General features: G+C 38.3%; 1 protein-coding gene across 8 annotated transcripts in view; it reads right to left on the bottom strand.

Annotated features, from left to right (window-relative positions):
- Positions 1–21,170, bottom strand: part of RAP1GDS1 (Rap1 GTPase-GDP dissociation stimulator 1) — a 103,444-nt gene that overhangs the window by 44,036 nt on the left and 38,238 nt on the right. For 3 of the 8 annotated variants that reach the window (XM_064449989.1, XM_064449993.1, XM_064449990.1), the window contains exon 3: positions 4,336–4,458. The exons of 2 other annotated variants lie outside the window; for them this stretch is intronic. In XM_064449989.1, the coding sequence (XP_064306059.1) occupies positions 4,336–4,458 (123 nt within the window). Of the gene's footprint in view, positions 1–4,274; positions 4,459–21,170 lie in introns of those variants that run through there. 3 more of the 8 variants (XM_064449994.1, XM_064449996.1, XM_064449995.1) reach the window with 2 other exon arrangements.

The following is a 21,170-nucleotide window of genomic DNA, read 5'->3' as shown; positions in this document are numbered from 1 at the left end:
CTTTTTCTCCACCCCAACAAATTCAACATGAATTAAAATCACTAAATAACACAAAAGGTGACTTAAAACAGCATTCATACTCCTACGTGAGTAGCATTTTTTACTCTCTATTCCCTTAATTAGAACTCCTGAAGAGCTTTTCCTTTAAAAAAAAATTAAAAAGAAAGGAATTAAAGCTAAGTAACATGCTCTTTATTTGGAAGGTAAGAAAAGGAAAAGAAAAACAAAGAATGAGAAATACAAGAGAGATTATGTGAGTCCAAAGGACTGTACCTTTCCACAGTCTTTCTGATTCCTGCCATGGGAGGAAGCCAGAGGACCCATCCACTGGGAAGCGCTCTGCCTTTCTGTCCTTCCCACTGTGTCCCCCAGTCACAGACAACCAAAGTATTTCACATCCAGGCAATTCATAGAGAATTATGCTGGTGTCAGAGAGATAAAGGACTGGTCTCTAGAAGGAGCTATAGTTAGGCAGGCAATGTGCTGCACATTTTACAAACCAAGTTTACAGAAGGAACCACCTGCTACACCAATAGTTTACTACAGAGCACCCTCCAGAGAAGTAGCATTGTAATGGGCAAACAGTCAGTATGGTTTTGATTTGTTGTGAATTGCAAACTATGTCTCTTCCTGAGCCTAGACTATGTTGTATCTTCCAAAACCAGTTTACTTTTGTGTTACTTAGTCATTTATGAGACAGAATGAACCAGGGTGTACAATCCCCATAAAAAGAGATGAGAAAGTTTTCTGATTCTGGATCAACAGAACCCTTCATGCCAATAACTCAAAGATTTCATACAATGCTTGAAGTACAAAAACATCTGCTTAAATACTCCATTTGTTGCACCTATTACAGTGTTCTTTAATGCTTCTGTAGCTACAAAATCTTGTATCTTCTGTAGTTAATCTTGCAGTGTTGTTTTGGCTAAAGAAATAATTGCATAGAGGTAAGCAATCCTCACGTGATGATAAACTTTGTACTTCATCTACTTGTTGGTATATCAATCAGCAATATCTATACACTTGCAGAAGTACAACAGAAGATAATAGTCAGCACAATTGATCCACCTTCCTAAGATACTGTAACATTTTAAATGTAAACAGGTGCTATACTGTGATAAATGGTGATGGTATCCACCATAATCAACAGAACAAATATCAGATACATCTGTTCTGTAAAATTGGTCTTGCCATGCCCTTGTAACTTTTTACCTTTTTCTTATCACCCACTTTCACCTTCATCTCAGTGTTTATTAAATTTATGTTCCTCCCTCTGTCTTCTCTGTCCCCTTAGCCTCTTCCCCTCTTAATTGCCTATAAAAACTTTTCTCTGTTACTCAGCTTCTCCCTTCATCACTTTCCTTTGCACTTACTAATTTACCATAGTCTCTACATCATCAAAGTCAGATTTTTTTTTCCTCTCCTAGTCTGTGACATGAGGTGGAACTTGTTCCCTCCTAAAAGATTGAGAGGTTTCAGTCTGTTCTGTTGTGTTTAGGTTCTTGCTTGTGTGGTAAAAAGGAGTAAGAAATGCTTCCTCTACTCTCCCGCCATCTGGAGTGAGCAGAAGCTTTCAGTCTCCCATTCAGCAACAAAATAATTAGGCAATGTGCTGAGCAAACTTGCTCAGCAAATTTATCAAGGTCACCTAAGGGCAAGAGGTAAAAAAAATGGTCCCATATATAGCAAAATAGATCTGTGAGACAGCAACAAAAATGCAGTAACTGCAACTACATTTGCAGGTGAAATTCCACAGATGTAATAGAAGAGAGAGATGGTAATCAAGAAGAGTCATTTAGGAGGTTTCCAGTGACCTGGCGGAGAAATGAAGTAGGTCCTTTGAAGAAAACAGTGAAGAATCGCTTAAGAAGTTAGGAGGAGAACCACTGAGGACAGAGTAAGGTAAACCAAAGGAGGACAAGATTTTGAAAGAGAAATATAATTGTGTTTTAGTATTACAGATTGTAAAGACGATGTTCTCATTCCTACACCTGGCAAAGAACAGGAGACTAAAGAACTCGGAAGAGGGTTTTATAAAGTCCACAGTGGGGAAGGAAACTCCATGTAGCAAGTGCATCTGAGCCTTCAGTATGCTCACAGTTGAAAGGGAAATGGCTGTAGCTGGAGAGACAAGAGGGACTAAAGGGAGTTTTGTGTGTTTGGATATTTAAAATGGGAGAGACTAACACGAGCTCATGTTGGGAGGAGGAAGAGACGTGAGCTGGAGAGGTGAAACAGAGCAAAAGCACAAAGAGGTGAAAAGAAGACGATGAAACAGGACAAAACTACTGAGGCAAGCAGAGGGATTTGATGTGACTAGATGTGTGTGTAGGACCGGATGAGGGGAATGGTAAAGGAAAACTAGAAGCAGGGAAGAAAAAGATGCTCTTTTATCAATAAAGCCCAGATTCAGTGTCAGAGGCACTACTCCCAGCTCTGCCAGTGCTGCATAGCATGACCAGTTCCATTGCCTGGGTTTAATGCCTACTATCTGTAGGATGCTGATAACACAAATTTCTCAAAGTACCCTTAAGCTTGTTGAAAAAAGGTGCAATGAAATGCTTGTAATCTTATATAAGAGGACCAAGAAAAAAACAGAATTCAAATGAGCTATCTGCTCTCCTTCTTAAGCAGCTAGTTCAACAGAATTAGAATCCAAAGAGAAAACGCCCAGGTCATCTCAGTCCTGAAAGCAATGGGCACCTTAAATAATTTCTGATTACCTTCACTTTAACCTGGGCTGCCAGAAGTTCCAGTTACACCTGCTAATAACTCAGAAAAAGACAAAAGCTGTTTTGTATGACGAACCAAGTAAAATGCCAGTTCTTCTGAAAAGTGTACTCATACAACAATTTAAAAGCTGGTAGGGAAAAGGATACATTTCAGACATTTCATGTATTAGAAACTATTCAGACATTTCATGTATTAATTCAGATTTGAACTATACTGGCTAAATGCTCTGTAGGAGAATCTTGCAGGCAACAATGCATAGTAATCAGTTAAGCTATTGTGAACGTTGTTTTTATTCTTAGCTTTCCCCCTTCTGAGGTAAGAGCTAAAAGGACTAACTGTGAGGATACAGAGTAGACTGCAACATTCTGAATATACTTACTATGAATTTATTAAGTACAGAACAGGCATGTGATACTGTTGCATGAATCTCTATTATTGTGAAAGTTTAAATATCTATGTTTACATTTTTTACTGGCTATTATCTAAATAATTTTAAAACATAAAACCTAACTAAGTATATCTTCTTTTCTTGTTAATGTTGTTTCTGAATATCCATATATAGCATAGTCTCAAAACCAGTGAATTGGGTGGAGGAGGTCACACAGGGGCTATCAATAAGAATGTGTAATACTGTGATTCTAAAGAAAAGGTGGAAAAAGAACGTGGAAATAGTCAGCAATAATGTAGGCCATCTTCCAAAGAGGCATGAGAGTTTACAGAGGGAGAGAGATAGAGCTGCCAGGCCTGCATGCAGACAGCAGTCAGGAGGCATCCTACTTTTCTCTGCCTGGCCTCTGGGGAAGGAAAGTGCAAAATGCAATCTGTGCCTCTTTGGCTGAGGCAGCAGCAAATCAAGGAGTGAGAAGTCTGCCACAAACCTCCTCTACCCTTGTCACAGGGTCTGCCAGTAGCGCCTGCTGCAAATATGAGGCCATTTTTCTGAACTCAAAGTATGCAGGGTATTGGATGAGCTTTAAGATAATTACTTCTAAAGAAAAAAAATTAAATAGTTTTAGATAATCTCCTACATTATATGACTGTATGTGTATAATACATACCAAAATGGACCTAATTCTCATTTGGGAGCTTGGGCTCTTCCTCTAACACACATAATGCTCTTTAGGTAGGAGTAACTGGTTTTTGTGTGGTATCAAAGGCCTCATAATGGTCATAATGTTATCACAAATCTCAGACCAAAGAAACAATCTACTATCCCTTAACCACCTGCATACATACTACTGGTGCAACTACATGCACTATGTGTAACTGGATGCATAGATGATGCACACCTTTTTTTCCTATATGCATTTCATAAAGCCAGTGGCATGCTACCTCTGCCCAATAAATTACGCTATTGATTGTCTTAAAACTAAATAGCTTGACAGTAAGGACTAAAAAAATTCTAGCAGCCAAATGCTGTTTTGATTATATTACAAAGTAGAGAAACAAAATTTGACAAAACAAAAACAAAAAGAGTGAAAAGGAGAGATATGAAAGGTGTCTAATCTACAAAATGAAAACATAAATGAAGTAAAACATACTGACAAGTGAGGTGAAAAACTGAAGATGTTCCAGCAGAAAAGTTCTTGTAGAAAACCTCACCATTTCTGGCTACTTCTGCTATGATGTTAGCTACTTTTGCTGTGCAGGAAGATTGTGGCGTCAACAGACTCGCAAACACCTGAAGAACTCCACTTTTCTGGATTTTTTCACTTGTCTCCGTATCTGAAAAATACAAAAATGACTTGTGCATCAGCTTGCTTTGGGGAAGAAAAGAAAGAAAAGCAGAAGGGAAGTTAAGTCTTCTCAAAGGTGATTATTAAAGTACTTATTTTCCCATATAAGAAGCCAACTGCTATTTCAGTGATCATACTTATTATATATGATGTGCTCATAGAACCTAATACTTTGCCATTCCTAATCAATTGATCTTTATAAGGTGACTCTATGTATATAAGTAAATACAGATACATACTCATGCACACATAAGGAAACTACTGGAGAGACTGGTAGAAAGACTAAAAGTCATGGAGTGATATGCAGCATCCTAAAATACTATGTAAAAATCAAGGAATGGTACTTTGAAGTGATGAATTATTGGAAACGCTCAAGCAATGATAGGGGGAAGTCCTTCCAGCTGAGGACACAGCTTAATGCAGCATAGGAGTCAGAAACTGGAGAAGAGGGAGAGCTAAGCAGATCCTGGTCTAGACTCCTCTTACACTCAGCTTGAATATCTTTCTAAATCACTCTGCTAACCAACAGTAGCTCCAGTAAAGTCTCAGTAGAAGGGAAAGGGAAAAATAACAGTGAGTGTCTTGTAGTAGGTATCAAAGATTCAGAACAAAACTTCTCTTTCTGCCTGTAGTAGAGAGGAATTGTGCAGCTGTTCCATAACAGGGCCCCACCTAGCACTGCTGGACAACAGCTCTGTGACAAACTGAAAGTTAACATTGATTCAACTGCAATTAAGGATAAGATACTAGATGCTAAAACATATTTCGCTAATGCTTTCAAAGAACAGCATATTTGAGACGAATATTAGTGTGACATACAGTATGATTAGATGGCAGCTATCACTCAAGAAAGCAGCATGACTCCTTAAGCCATTCATAACAGAAGTTACTTGCATTCTCCAAAGATGGCTGTGAGATGCTCTAATTGACAACTTTTGCAAAGCAAACCAAACCCACCTGAATGCACGTCTGTTGTTCAACAACCCTGTCTCGCAGGGGTGTTTTTAAGCACTACAACATGCACAACCCCCCTCACATCACTTAAAATAAAAGTTTTACAGTAAATGCAAGTTAAAATGAAAAAAATCGCTAGAGCTTGCCAGTAACAGTGAGAAACAGATGCAGACGTTTCAGAGCTCTGAAGACAGGCCTCTGAGCACGACTTTCTGCAGTTTCTTAGAAGCACCCTTACTCTGGTATAAGAGCTATCAAGATAGTCAGGCGGGGCAGCAACAGTAATAATCAGTGGATTTTGGTTTGACATCGTATCTTTCAAATCTGGGAGAAAAGGAAGGGATATTATATAATCTTGAACAGCAAAGGAGGAGACTTAAACTAATCCAATAGTTTTTTCAAGCCAAAGTTCTCTGTTTTCCCCCTAAACAAGTAAATGCCTATTTTGTGCACCACAACTAGCCAGTCGTCTAGAGCAGCAGTTTGCAACCACTCTTCAGCTGTGCTTCACCTGTGAAATGGTAATGACATGTCACTGGGCTTACCACCTTCTCTCTCCTCCTCCTCTTCCCCCTTTCTCAGGGCTGAAATTGATTTTTGACTTGTGGCAGCTCCAGGACAACCCCGCTTCCTCTGAGCGTGGGAGAGATCCACTCGAGCTGGCCCTGAACAGAAAGCAGCACAAGCCTGGCAGAGGTGACTCGTGTGGGTTTTGTGGCTCACATACAGTATGTATGTGCATCCAGTGATGTCTAGGTGACAGAAAATGGACTAAAAGGAGAGAACTTCAAGTCTGGATTGTAGTTATGCCTCTATCTCTGTTCAATTCCATCTTGGGATGCTGGTCTTTGGCTAGGACTACTCATCTGCAATATGTCAGTGATGACTTCTGATTACAAACAATTAGGTATAAAATTAAGATGGATTAATTTCAACATATCATGCATAATATAAGTGCTAATTATTATTTACCTGTTTGCTATCTAGTTAGCTGCGATTTTTGAAATGCACTGAGGAATCCTCTCAGAAGATATAATGTGAAGGAGCTTACGGCTTACTTGGAAGCTTTTTATAAGTTCTGACATATAGCCTATACTTAGTAGATATATTCTCCCATGTATATATACAGATGAAAGAAAAGTTTGATTTCAGAGAGAAATCATATCAAGACTAAAGACTGGTCCAGACATCTTAGCTGTCTATTAAAGACAGCTCCTCCTTCTCCCTTAAGTTCCAAACTGAAAGTACAGAATTGAAAATTGAAAACGCAGGTATCTGTGAACCTGCATTAGTAGGCAGGAGACATTAATGCATTTTTTTCTCCTGCCACGCTGCTGAGATACACAGTATCCAGTCTTATTTTTATGATCTGTAATTTGATGGACTCATTACTGTGCAGAGCATAAATTACATAAATAGAACAAAATATATCCTGCATGAAGTGGGAAAATAAAATTAAATGCTTCTCCAGGCCAAGTGTGTGTAGCAGATATGCACTGATTTATTTTATTAAGATAAGCAAGTGAGTAGCAATATAGCAGTGGGCTTAACAGACCTGTTGGAAATTGGGAAATCAGCTAGCTGGGATCACATAGATGAAAACAGACCATTGACTTTTGTCTTACTCTTAAGCAGTACAGGAGGCACACCTGCATATACTTTCCCCTTCAAACCAACATCCCACTGGTTCTTGTTACTCAGGCTGAGTACCAATACCAAACTTCTGCTAGCCACAAAAGAGGGAAGACTGATTAATTTGACCAGCAGCAAGTGTACCTTTCCTATCACTGGGCAGGGACACCCCTCTGCTCTACCCTGAGTGAGTACTGAAGCATAATTGTGGGGAAAAGCACATTACTCTGACATCAGGCAGAAGAATAGCTACCAACTATGCAGCCCACACTGCTCTCTGAGGCAGTTTTGCCATTAATTGCCTTGGGTGTAAAAAATGCCATGGCGCACTTCAGCTTGTCTACTCCAAGTCTACCTGAGCCCTGCTCTTCCTCTGCAGAATATCTGCAATTTACACTTGGTCCAATATACAAATTAATCTAGTGTCAAAATAGAGATATGACAGTATGACATTAAATCCTTGCAGGCAGTTTATAGTATATCCTCCATATAAGGCATCCTAAGGGAGTGTGCCAATAAAATTAGTGTTACATCCTCATTTACATTACTCTAAATTATCCTGTTTTGTATCTGCAGGATAAATCAATTTTTTTCAGGGACTGTGTGTTCATCACATTAAAATTCTAATAAAGAAGGTGGAAAAAAATGTGCTGAAATATACAAATTAATTTCTTAAGCCATATGTAATTGGCAGACATTTTAGTTATAGAAAATCAATCTTCTTGGTGGACTTTTGAAATGCTTCCACAAAGAAGGTATTTCAATCGGAACAAGATGTCTTATAGGTAAACCTCAAATTGCCTTGTTAAATCTAACATTTTTGTATTCTTTTAAAGGAGGAGGGCTACACGTGCAAGTGATGCACAGGGCTGCCCTGTGGAAACTGGGAAGTCTAAACGAGGATCTTCAGCCACCCTTCACTTGTCTGAGGAGTCAACTGTATACTCAGTTCAGGTAGTAAGTGTTAAAACACCAGGCTAAAGAAGAAAACACCAAGCTGGAGGTTTTGAAGATGAGTTCAGCACAGCTATAGGTATATAAGCAATTTGGCTTTTTCTTAGAAGTGCCCAAATGGGACAATTACTTCATGGTTACTTGCAAAATATGAGCTAAGAGTCTTGTGTGTGACTCTGTGCACATGCATTTACACAGTCCTAGACCCTATTCTGCAGGATGCACTGAAACTATAACTAACTGTGGTAGGAGGGGACTGCAGCTGCAGACAGCTCTGAAAAGCAAATAACTGCCCTCAATCAAGCCATGCTTCTCCTTTGTTTTTTCCACTTGCTACTAGAGAGTGGCATGGCTGTTAGGAGGCGTGGATTTAGACTGCCCACCCATTAAGGCCCACGCACCTCTGTCTCTTCTGCTCATGAGTCAGGAACATGAGTCCTGTATAAATGGATAAAAGGCAAAGGGACATTGACAGGGACAGAAAGGAAAGAAAAGTGTGTGTGGCATTACTCTTTTGGAGAGGACAACAAAGGGTTGTGTTTACATAGCAGCATTTTCACTGTGATTGTAAAAACCATTATTTGGTTTTCCTTCTGCAGAACCTAAGACTGGAAGATCACACACCAATGTTGCCAAAGAGCTGGTGCCCATACCACTGCCCAGGCCTAGGGGAAATAGTTTGGGGTTTACGGACAATAAGAAATCGCTAATGGCTTTAGCATAGGCAACCCTCAGTTCTTGTTTTTATTCGTTCTCTTCAGAGGCTGGAGCAGGCTTGCTTGGCTTCCTGGCTGTGTGTAAATGCACAAAAGAGGTATTATTTATAAGGAGATGAAGCTGCTGCATGCTAGTTTCATTCTGGGCTTCCTAGTAAATTATTAGAAGCTAAATGATTTTGAAAACTTATTTCAGTTGTCACCTTTAGAATTGCTATTTCAGTTGTAGTTGGAGCAAGTAAAACCGAAAGTTTTTCTAGAAGCAAGAAAGATCTGGGCAAAATCTCCACCACGTAATTTCCCTTCCGTGCTTTCTATAATGGAGAAAAAGGAAATTATAGCCAGTGGTAATCACATGCTAAAAAGTTGGCTTATGCTTACCATTTTAACTCCTTTATCAGAATTGCATCCCCTTTCAAATCTGTTGAATTTGTCTCTTGGGAAACCTAACAATCTAAGTAGCCCGACCTTAGGGTGCCACACATCAAAATCGTTTTGCTATATGTGATGTTCAGATTTCAAATGCTTTCTTTTAAAGCCTGATTTTCAGTCTGCATGCACCAACCTACCCCTAGAGCACCTGCTGCCCCCTATCTTAAAGCAAAGAAACTAGGACTGTAATCATGCTGCTTTAGAAAGAGTCCTTTTCCACACAATATAATACAGTGATGTGCCATGGCAGCCTAATTAGGGGGGGAAACCTCTAAGGTTAAACCTGCAGCTTGAGATGTCTCTTTATATCACTAGATATCAAGACAAAGGGTATGTTAGATCAAATAGTGCCAAAATCTTATTAATGTCATAGCCGGGTGATTAAAATGTCAATATCCTCACTTTTCATGGTTTTTGCAGTGCCTGAAGTCAGAATAATAAAGGGTGTGGGCAGGAAATTCTTTAATGCCATAGATCAGAGCTGGAGAGCTGAGCACCGTGGCTATCAGACTGCTTAATTAAGTAGCAGAAATCACTACAGGAAAAAAATCCAATGAGTGTCTCAAATTAAATTATACACTCTCTCCCCTCTCAGTTCTATTTCCTGTGAAATTTTGCTCCTCTCTAGTCACTCTTTCCTCCTCTCTGCATCATTTCATCCACCTTCAAGTAAAAGAAATGGCAGGGAGGGGGAAGGGAAGGAAAAGGCAAGGCAACTCTGTTGGAACTGCTACTACTTTGTCCTTGCTAGCAGAAGAAAACTGTAGGTTCACCATTTCCATTCTCTATGAACAATGAGTTTAAGTTACACTATTAGATGTGACCCAATGGTAGTGAAGGCTAGCACTGCAATAATTCTCATGTTGTGGAGCTTTACATGAGAAATGAGGCAGAGAATTGTAAATTAGTAGCTTTGTGAGTGACCTCTTTTTTAAGCCAACCGTGTTTGCAATGTACTCTTTTGAAAAATGTATGTATTTCTGGCTGCAAAGATGTTTTATAAACCTCCCAAAACTACTGCAGAAAATTACCCTGGCTTTATAATGTTCCTCCTACATGTACTTTCATCAGAAAGAGAAAGATGAACACATGAATAAATAATGATAAGCCACATATATCATGAAAGGAACCTTCCATCTGCTCTTTCAGAAAGCAGAAGGAAGTAGAATGAAGGGAGCAAGGGATATCTTTCTAACTGGCATGTCCTCCTAACCACCACAGTAAAAAAGGTTCACATGACCAAGAGCAAGTATTGATGCTCTCTCCATATATGGCCTCCCTCAAGAAGCATTGTCTCTCTCTCCATAGCCTCCTACTGTATTTTCCAAACCACAAAATGGAGATTTTAGTCTGACTATATGAGCAGAAAGAGAGGGTTGTAAAGAACCTCAGTGAAACAAATGATGTGCTCTCATGCAACAAAGAATGCACCACTGATAAGGAGGCTTTTGGTTACCATACCTTAGCCAAAAAGACTGTTCCAATTATCAAGACGTGTTTTTACAGAGAAAAAAAACCTCTAATAATAAGTTATATAGAAAAATAAATGTATAAATATAACTTCCTTTTGGCATGCTCCTCCTCACATGGGGAAATCCCCACAAGTACAATCTGCTTGCTCACCTATCCTTCAAACTAGATGCCTAGGAGACAGGGAGGGAGGGCAGATTCTCCCTGATCTGTGCAAACGTTTCCATCACAGTGTTTGCTCTGTTCTGTCTCTGCCAGCAGCAACAGGGCAACTTCAACTCCTATTTTAATGAAGAATCTGAGATAGTGCACAGACGTTTGTAATTAAAATCTCAGCTCTAACAAGGAGGGAAGGACAGATGGAGAGACAGATTAATCAACCAAGTAGCTGCATGATTCCCACTGATTAAACTCTCCAAAAGCTATATCCAAAGAATACAAGTGAATTTCAGTATGAGACCCACCCCTTGAATAGCCTGTTGCAGGTACCAGTGAAGTAATTTAATAAAAATACAGGCCAGCTTTGCCCTCAGTGAAGAAATATGCACATCAATACTTCCACGGATATGTCACAGTACAAGGCAGAATATTAAGGCTCAGAATCCCTGAGTTCCTGAACTGCATCTAGTTTAGAGCCCTAATGCATAGTCTGGTGGATTTACCTGAGCTGTTAAGTTCCCTGCTCCCCCTTTCTGACTCACCCTCTGCAGGAGGCAACCACTTCGGGAGCACAGTTGCTGAAAGGGTTTGATATTAGTGCCTCAGCTGCCAAGTTCATTGTCTGGCGTCTTAGTACAAATGTCATCCACTAGCATCTTCATGTTTTATACTCAGACTGTGAGACATTTTAATCTGCTGTCTCTGTTACTTGTACTAACTGGACTTATTACAAGACCCTGGGTAAAGCCTTAAGTATCCTCATGCTTTAGTTTTTCAGTCTGTATAACAGAAATACTAGGCCATAGTGTAAAATCCTTTTTCCAAATTTGATTTAGTTTAAAAATCAAATCTGATTTGAAAGCTGAGCATTATATATGCAGGAAATGTTTCATATTCCTTTTAAGCAATCTCTTAAGAGTACTCTTGAGCAAACTCAAATGCCTGCTGTAAAATTCGACCCAGTGCTTATGGAAGAGTACGTCTATGGACAAAGGAATTTTTTAGTTACGGATGTTTTTAAAAAGTTTTGCTGCCGAAGTAGCTTAAGGAAAAGCTATCCTAAAAAAGATCACATTTGTAAGTCATAAGGGACTAGGACAAAACTAAGAATGAAATTTCAGACCTGAAATTGTGAATTGCATGATCTATAAACACAATTGTTTGTAAAAAGCAGGCCTCTTCCTTTCATTCTCTATTGCATTTCAAAACGCAGGCCTTTTCCTTTGCTTCTGTATTGCATTTCAAAAACGCAATCTAAAAAGAAATTTGTCAATTCTATTATCTGGCACTGCTATTCACTGATGCCTTCTGCAAAGAAAAAAATATAACATTTAATCTTTATTTGGCACACTGTGTATTCAATGACTAGAACCTGGAATTTAACACTTGGATAAACATCATTTAACTATTGGCACTAACTAAACACATCACTATTAAGAGGAATTTATGTAAAGTATAATCCCACTAAGCAGCAGTGATTACCATTCAGTATCATTAGGGTATGCCAGTTTACTAGGAGCCAGTCCAGTAAAAAGCAGTCCCCTTGATTTAGTAGGTTCCAATTAAATAGGTATACTGTAATAATATCATATATACAGCACTTATGATGAAACATTTCTGAATTATGTGTATACAGTGCTATGACAAAGCAACAGCTTCATGAGCTAAGATGCAACAAACATCCTTCTTCAGCAAAAAGAAGGAATGCTTTATAACACAGTATTGGAGCCAAAACTCCCTCTTACAAAATATCCATCAGGATCCCCAACTTTCAGAAAGGCATTTGACTAGAAATCTTCTCAGGTAAACTTAATGGACTGCAATGAGCTTAATCGGCTGAGCTGGCCCAATTCAATTTGAACCTCTGGCTCTGCTACAAGAGATTATCTGCATCAGAGGCAGACTAGAGATCTTGCTTGTATGAGTACGCTGGTTTTTGGTTTGACAGCTTCCTACCAGCAAACCCTTACTGCTGATGCAGCTATACTGCCAAAAGCTATCAAAATAATAGAAGTCTGTTTTGTTGGTAATGTTACTTTCTGAGGCACGTAGTGTAAGGTATTGTAGCAAAGGAATGTTTGAGCCAGTAGAAACTGCATCCGTACTAAGACGGTTTCCATCCTCGCTAGTGCAAAAGCAGTCCAAAGCCTTCCCTAGCAGCAGAATATAAAACCTTCCTCAGGGTTTTATGTACTATCTTTATTTCCTCACCAAAATTATCTCTCTATATGAAAATGCTCCTGCCAAAAATTTTTTCCTCTGTAATCCATTATCACCATTTACGTGAGCATAAGACTTGATTTTATGCATACAAGCCAATCAAAATGATTTTTGGTCATGCAAAATATTCCCAATTATATTAAATGTTATGTTGATTTCTACATAGAAATATATATGTTGTAAAGCATAATTCAATGGCAAAAGCTAAATGCTTACATCATGCTTTCGCCTTTAATTTTATAGCTTTCTACTCCCTATCAAGAAAAACAGGTTCATATGACACTCAGCAAGGACAGTGTACTAAGAAATAAACTGGAAACACACCTTTGAAGGAAGAACACCTTCCTTGACGCCTACTGTCATTTAAGAGTCAAGACTGAAGGTGACCCAAAACAAAGGAACTGCTAAAAGGGGCTGTACATACTTTGGTTCTGAACATGCAAATGCTTTGCCATGTATATATGGCTTTATACATAGAAATATACCTCTGGAGCTCGGTGGGACTACCAGAATGTCAGAATCTATGTCCTTAAAGGTAAGAACATATGTACATGTTGGCAGAATCAGGAACTTTCTTTATATTTGTTTTACTAATATTACTCTGTGCTCTAAATGTGTGCTGCAATAACATACCGGGCTAAATCAATGGAGATTCTGAGCGTAAGCAGCTGTTGTAGAAGGCAGTGGGAATTATGAAGACATGGCACCATCGCTGCTTAGGTACCTGCGTTTAGCTTGTTGTTTTCTTTCAAAAATTTTATCTTTAAATCTGTTCCTCCCTTCTCCCATTTCTCTCCTCTTCCTCTAAAAAATCTTATGCACTACTTTGTTCCTTGTTACTCACCCACTTAGTTTCATTTCTTCCTTTTTCATTTCTGTTCCCTCTCCCTCCCTTGGTTTGAGTAGACATTAAATACATTATCCCTGCACCACTGAATTCCAAAGAAGCTGGATCAAGATTTAGCCGTTGCTAAACAGACACCAGGTCATGTCTCCAGTACACAAGAAAACAAGTTGTACAAGGTACTATGGGTAGCTCAGTGCTACTCTTAATAATTTTGTAGCTTCCAAGTCAAAGCAGGAATGATAAAATAGTAAAATCTTTGTCATGGGCTAAGGCCACCATCTTCCCAAAGAATACTTTAATCTCAGCAGATAATGATAGATGTCAGTAGGCAATTAGCAATAATGCTGTTTTGGTTTTCTTTTTGGAGGAGGATGTTCCGGCTTTCATCTCTGTATTTCCTTTTCATGGATATACACCACAAATGTGTGTTGCTTATTTGAATGTTCAAGCTGGGGCACTTCCATATCAGGACTAACGTGCAAGCATGTGTCTGCTGTGTCTCAGTATACATCGATGGGTGGCCTCCTTCTCCTTCTAAGCTCACAGGTGGGTGACATATCCCAGAGATCATTGGAGGGGAGACCTGAAGAGGATCAAAACTCCACCTGCTCCTAAGAAGAAAGGGAGATGCTAAAGATCAAAGAGGAATGAGAGAGCAGGGAAATGCTATTTGTCATTGGACTTACTTCTGCTAGTTATCAGTTAGCTTAATAGGCCACTGATCTGACTGACACTGTCTACCCGCTTGCTTGTGCTATGCGACCTTGATGTGCTTGTGCACTGGCTTGTGTTGTTACAGCTTGTTAGTAATGTGTATGAGATCTACGGGGATGCTGAGTGCTCTTTTTATTTATATGAAACAACAGTAGCCAAAAGTTAATCCTACATGTGAGGATCAGAATAGGGCCTATAGACAGTTATTCTTTTGTTTTAAGCTATAATGCTATGCAAGCATTCACAGCCGTGAAAGCATTGTTACTTGGTCACAGTCCACATTAAATGATTGTCACCTCATTTTACTCTTATTCTGCTCAGTCTCTTCAAACCAGACAAAGGTTAGTTTGGTGATGTTTAAGGACAGGTCCACTTGAGCAAATTCTGAAATGTGGAGCTTTTTCTCCATGCTTCAGAAATGGAAAGGAATAAGCTTAAAATGTCTAGCCAATGGGAAAAAAATGAAAGTCTTTTAGGTAACGTTTATACCTTAGAATAACTCTGCTAGGACAAAAGGTTCTACAACTTTATGTTTTCTATGTTTGGGGTGGGAGGGCAGCACATCTTTTACTTTCATACTAATGTGTGAGAGGATCACAGAAACAAAAGATGAAATGACTATTGCTTAATCCTATGCGTACTAAAGAGGTACAAGATTTCACTGAAATGAGACGGCACTCTCATGTGCTAAAAGTTAAGCAGATACCCACTTACATGACTCTTCAATGAATAAATGAGTTTGGACAATGAACTGTCAAAAATGTCCGAAAAGGAAATAGATAAAAATGGGTAAAGCTATCATTTTTTTCATATATCAAAGGCATTAATAGCGACAACAATACATTTTCAAATTTCAGAGAAGCAGATTTTTTTTTACTTGAGCCCTGAATTTAACAATTACAAAACTTTCTCCCTAATTCTGCATGACTTTTCTGCTCCAGTAGAGGATTGTTCCATCTTCTGTGGCCAGCAGAGATCAGAAAAAGGAACATCACGTATAGGAAGAGCATGAGTACTAACTAAATTCAACAACATATGGGAGCCACAGCTATAAAGAACAGAATAAAATTAAGAATTTCCAACTCAAATATAACCTCTGTGTTAACATATGGTTGTGAAAACTGGAAATCCACCAAAACATTGAAGACAGGAAACTAGATGCCTTTGAAAGCAAGTGCCTACAGAAGATTTAGGGCATTGGATGGAAAGTTTCATCACTGATGAAGGAATGTGACAAATCTGCAGTCTCTGCAGAAATCCAACATTTTCTTAAACACTCCAGATGCTAACACATCCTCCTCTGTGATGCCATCAAATAGGAACCAATGCGTTTCAGAAAACCCACTGGTGACTTTCAAGTGAAAACCTGAACAGAAGCGTTATGTAGGAGGGCTGAGCTCATGATCTCAACACCATAAAGCTGAAACAGCAGGAAGTGATGGCAAAGGCTTGCTAGCCAATTGCCCAGGAAGTTTGTAACATGTTATTTTCTCTGATACAACACAGTGAGTATATTCAAAACAAACAAACAAAAAAAAACCCTGGCTACAGTATATAGCCAAAATACTTTGGCTATATTCAAAACAAAATAGCAGAAAGAAACTACATTCATCATAGGGAGAAAAATGACATGCCAAAGAAGCCTTAGAATAATGCTGAAATTTCCAGTTTCAAACATGATTTTAAAATTCTCAAGTGTCATCTGGTGGTTCCTTGAATCAATATATGCGTAGCTCAACAAATAGAAAACAGCATCTTAGCCAACCACATCTTCAAGGCAAAAAGCATTATTTTAAACCTTCTTCTTTGAACTGTAAGAGCTTTCCAAAATTTCTAAATCCTTTTCAAAATGGGGCCCTGCCATGTCACTTAACCTTATCTTTATTGGTGTGATTTTGCTTAATCATTTTTACACACAAACTTGTAAACTCATACTCTTAGCCACCTAAGAAGTGTATGTAAAAAGATGCTTCAAATGCATGTGCTAGCCTTTGCACTTCGATTACATGTCAGACATTTTTCAGAGCCAGAAGTTGAAGGCTGGGATTAGTGGGCATTTTCAGCCTCTTACACTGAGTATATCAGAGCCAAAAATAACATTCTCAGCAGATTTTCAGATTTCTCATCTGTCAAAACTGGGTTATTTATGTCTGCTATAGCCTCTTGTATCTGAAATGCAGCATGTCTGGGCTAGCAATAACATTTTTTTTGTTACTGCAATAATTATGTCTCAGAAGGCCTGTGGTTTAAAAGAAACCCTCTATTTCCTTCTTGTTTTCTTTTTCTCAGGCAGTCCTTTCTCGTGGACCTCTCTTTGAGGATCTTAGGACAACATTCAGCTGTTTTTTACTGTTAAAAAAAAATTCAGTAATATACCAAGTCTAGTAATGCTACTGGAGCTCGTGCTTAATACTGCCATTTTTCTACAGTATTTGCACTGAGAATTTCTGTTGGTCAGGAAAGCAAATATGCCTCTCTTGCATCTTTAGCGTAACTTCCAGTACCACTTGTGCATAGGGGAAGAATGAGATTTCAGATATTGTTCCTCTGTAAGTTGTCATTTAAAACAAACAAACAAACCAACCAACCAACCAACCACAAAATATCCTTGAATTCCAAAGTTGATAAATATGACAGAAACTTAGCAAAAATATTAGAGCAAATATACAGCTTTTATAACTAAGGCTAAGACCTGAAGATAGATGGCTGTGGGCTGCAGACAAGTATGTGACATCTGTGTGTTGGTCAGAGGGCAGCCTGAAGCGCAGGGGGAGGGAACTCACTGACCCTTCCGCAGTGAGCACAGAGGTGACACAACTGCATTTCTCTGAGAAAAAAGCATCCAGATCCACCTACAACAGCTCTCCTTCCCCCAGTTTCCTCCTGTGGATTTTTCTGCAGTCTTCAATTCTTTTCTTCTTTACACACGTTATTATAAAGCAGCTACAAGATAAGCTGTTTATTACTCTAGCCTGCTTGGGGTGGGGCGGGGTGGGGGGAGGAAATAACCCCTGTTTGTCAAAAGTCTTGAATTATAATGTAAGGAACTATTACATATTAAACACAAAATTAAATTTCATTTTGTAATACACAGTTAATCTTGAAGTTTTTTAAGCTGAATAATAAAAAGCTGCAGAACCTGAGAATTACGTTCTCTGACAAAGTATTTCCTTAGTTTTTGCCTCTTCTGATTGTTATGATCATTCTAGGCTTCATAGTACTGTAAATAGTCTAATTCCAGATTAGCAAAATTCTTTCTTGAGAGTAACGCATCAAACCACGTCTGTATAGATAGAATCCAAATTCTAAAGAACAGACAATGGAGTAATTTGTTTTAATATACAGTTTTTAAAAGAAACCACATGTAGTATATGAATTTCACCTCTTGATTCAGTAGAAGCCAGTATTTCATTCAGCACATGGCTGATTCAATTTCTTGGCTGCTAACATTGGTAATGGATCATGCACCTCAGCCTTACTTTAAAAATCTAAATTATGGAAAGTTTAGCAATCTAGAGATGGTGAGCACTGGCAGGGGGAGAGAGGTCAGGGATTCGTGTTTTCCTTTCACAGGCAAGGTGGACAGAATCTCAGCTTACATGAATGAGGTAGATCCACCAAGGTGAAAGGAGCTGTGCTGATTTACATGAGCTGGTAAGCTAGACTTAATATTACTGTATGTCTTCAGTTCTGCAGGCCTTATGGGTGCAAGGTCCCCAGCTATGCCAGCTGTCTTCACTGGGAATGCTGAAGGAAGTCCACACAAAATAAGGTATGCTCTTATTAGTCTAAAGCATTTCTAGTGCATGCTTATCTGTTATTCCTGTCATTGTTGTCTCTTTCATCCTGAAGTCCTCAGTTTAATCTAGTACCTCAAGCTAGTCCATATATGACTGGCCTCAGCCAGTAAAATATCTGCATAAATAGGAATATATGTCTCTCCAAACAATGTCTCCTAAAGAAACCATCTGTGCAGGATTTTCAGACCAGAGCCTCAGATGCGAAGGGCTATACAACTGTCTCTCTAGACAAACAGTAGCTAAAACCATTTGAATTTGGCTTACCAAATATTTACTAGCAATTATTACATTCAGCAAACTATTTGATTCACCCTTGTGTAGTATAGCACATGTGTGTGCGTATACCTTAATTTGATTGGTGTGACAAATCCAGAGAGGAGGTATTATATTCCAGGGCACTACAGCCTGCCTGGGATTGTCAAAAGCTCAACAGTCAGAAGGAGTGTGAAAAGCAAAAGAAAAAGCAGCAGATTACGTAAAAAGAACTTAAAAGCTATAATATTCACCATAACTTTGCCATCCCTTTCAATATGGTGGACAATATGGGAAGAAAGTAGAGTTTGCACTGTGTTGCCATAATGAAAAGTTTAAAAATCGTATGCGAAGTAAATGGAACTATAGTTCTCACTGTATTGTTAGAGAGTAAGGAATTTAAGTTAAGTTTCCACAGCAACCACAACCCTGTGCTGCATGCATGCAGTTTGCATTAAAAGCAGCGTAATGCTCTCTGATGCATCATAGGTACATGCAATATGCCTAAACTGAAGCTGTGGGAATGATTATTTCCTTTGTTAAAAATCTCAGTTTTGCAATAACACTGGGTTTAACCGCCAGTTTTTGGCTGGCAGTAGATGGGAGTGGGTTGCATTAGTGTATTAGTAATATATTAAATTTTATATAAGATAAAGTAATATTTTTATCTCCGAGTCTTAATGAAATGAATAAAATTTTAAGTTCTGTGACTTAGATACCACGATGAACTCCCAGTGAAATCATAGTCCTATAAAATTATCTTAAAATAAACTCCATTGCTTGCATGGCTTATTTTTCTAGTTTTACTCTAATATGATGATTTACTGAACTATAATCAGAATGTATACTTCATTAATATAATCATACAGATGGGAACATACTAAAAAAGAGCATAATAACTATTTGAGAAGTCTTAAACTATTTCTGTATTACAATTAACATGTAGTTTATATAAACAATCTGATATTTAATTATTATTATATAGTAATTTATACACAGGCACAGGGGTACAGTGTTTATCCCATAGCTATATGATATACTAGATATCACATATATGATAATACACACTAACAAATCAATCAATCAAATCCATACTAAGATACTAACTGGATGGATGAGAACTATTAAAAAGGACATTCGTTGGTTGTTTGGTCAAGGGAAGGACGGTCATAATATATTGGCAGCCCAATAATAACTCAGAGACTGCAGGGCTTAGAATGCTGATTCTGTATCTATTTGTTGAATCAATCTATTACATGCAATTTACCTCATAATCTCTGAAGTCTTTTGAAGGACTGCTGTTCTCAAAAATTTATTGCAAAAGAGAAATCTTCTTTCTATGAGGATTTCTTTTTTTTAAATCATCAGGCTATCTTGTGACTAAAGCCTGCTGTCCAAAGAGACTCAGCAAAACTTAGGTATCGAAGTGTCTAAATCACCTAAAAGGGAACTGATATACAGGCTCCTAAATCACCAGCAAGCTGCTGTATAAACTGTCCCATCCAATTTTCAGTGAGTTATTTTAGTTGCCCTCAATCTTTGGCAACTGAAAGTATGTGGAGATGTATATCATATGGCATCTTGGCAGGGTTATAATCATGTTACTGACTTACACACAAAGAACACAGTAAATGGTGGAGGGATGTTAGCTAAATTTTTTTAGACTACCCAGAAGAGAGGTCAAAATCCTAATAATCTGCTTATCTGATCTGGCAGCTACGAGCCTAGAACAGAAAGATTTTGAAAGGAAGAGCAAAGCCCTAGGCTGAGATGGAAGAGAGTAATCTGGTTGAGAGGAAGCATCCGTAAGTGTGCTGTGCATTAGTCAAAATTATTTTGCATCTGCCAAACTTGTTCTGTGACATAGCTGTGTGACCTTGCTATGCAAAAGGGTAAACTCTGTTATTTACACTAAGTACTTTGTAATTTTTCATACCATCTTCTTTTTACGACTTATCATGTAAGTATTAGACTTAACTAAAATACTGGGAATAGCAAATGCAACTGCAAGTTAGATTAAAGTATTGGGTATACCTTATAAATAAACCCATAAGAACAATGATTCGGTATCTTCAAAAAACAGGTTGATCTAAAAACCAAATATTTTATTCTTTCCTGGCTGACATCTCCTTGCAAAATAATCGGAATTAAAAACCCACCACAATTAAATGCAGAGACTGTTATAATCCATATTTGACTTCATATGGGTGGTGCTTATATTGTGAAAAAACTCATGAAGTGTTTTATACCAGCTAAGCTAAAAGGCTGTGATTTATAGGATACCTTCATGGGAAAGAAACAAGACTTATTGATAGTATGTACTTTTGAGTATATTGATATTTACAAAGGACCAACATTTTTTTTAAATACAGAATTTCTAATCATGGCTTGTATCTATCCTGACAAATTTTTCAACCTGAAATTGTACACAGATTTTTCTTCTGCCACCACCTGAAGCGCTAAGAAAGTTAAACTCAGAAAAGTCTTATAAGCTGTCATCTTCATTTACCATACCTTTCTGCCTACTGCGAGTGGGGACACACATTCTACA

This window comes from Phalacrocorax carbo, chromosome 4, assembly GCF_963921805.1.
Source record: "Phalacrocorax carbo chromosome 4, bPhaCar2.1, whole genome shotgun sequence".
Taxonomy (NCBI): Eukaryota; Metazoa; Chordata; class Aves; order Suliformes; family Phalacrocoracidae; genus Phalacrocorax; species Phalacrocorax carbo.
Note: the sequence above shows the minus strand (reverse complement) of the source record. Positions and strands in the feature narration are given on the sequence as shown.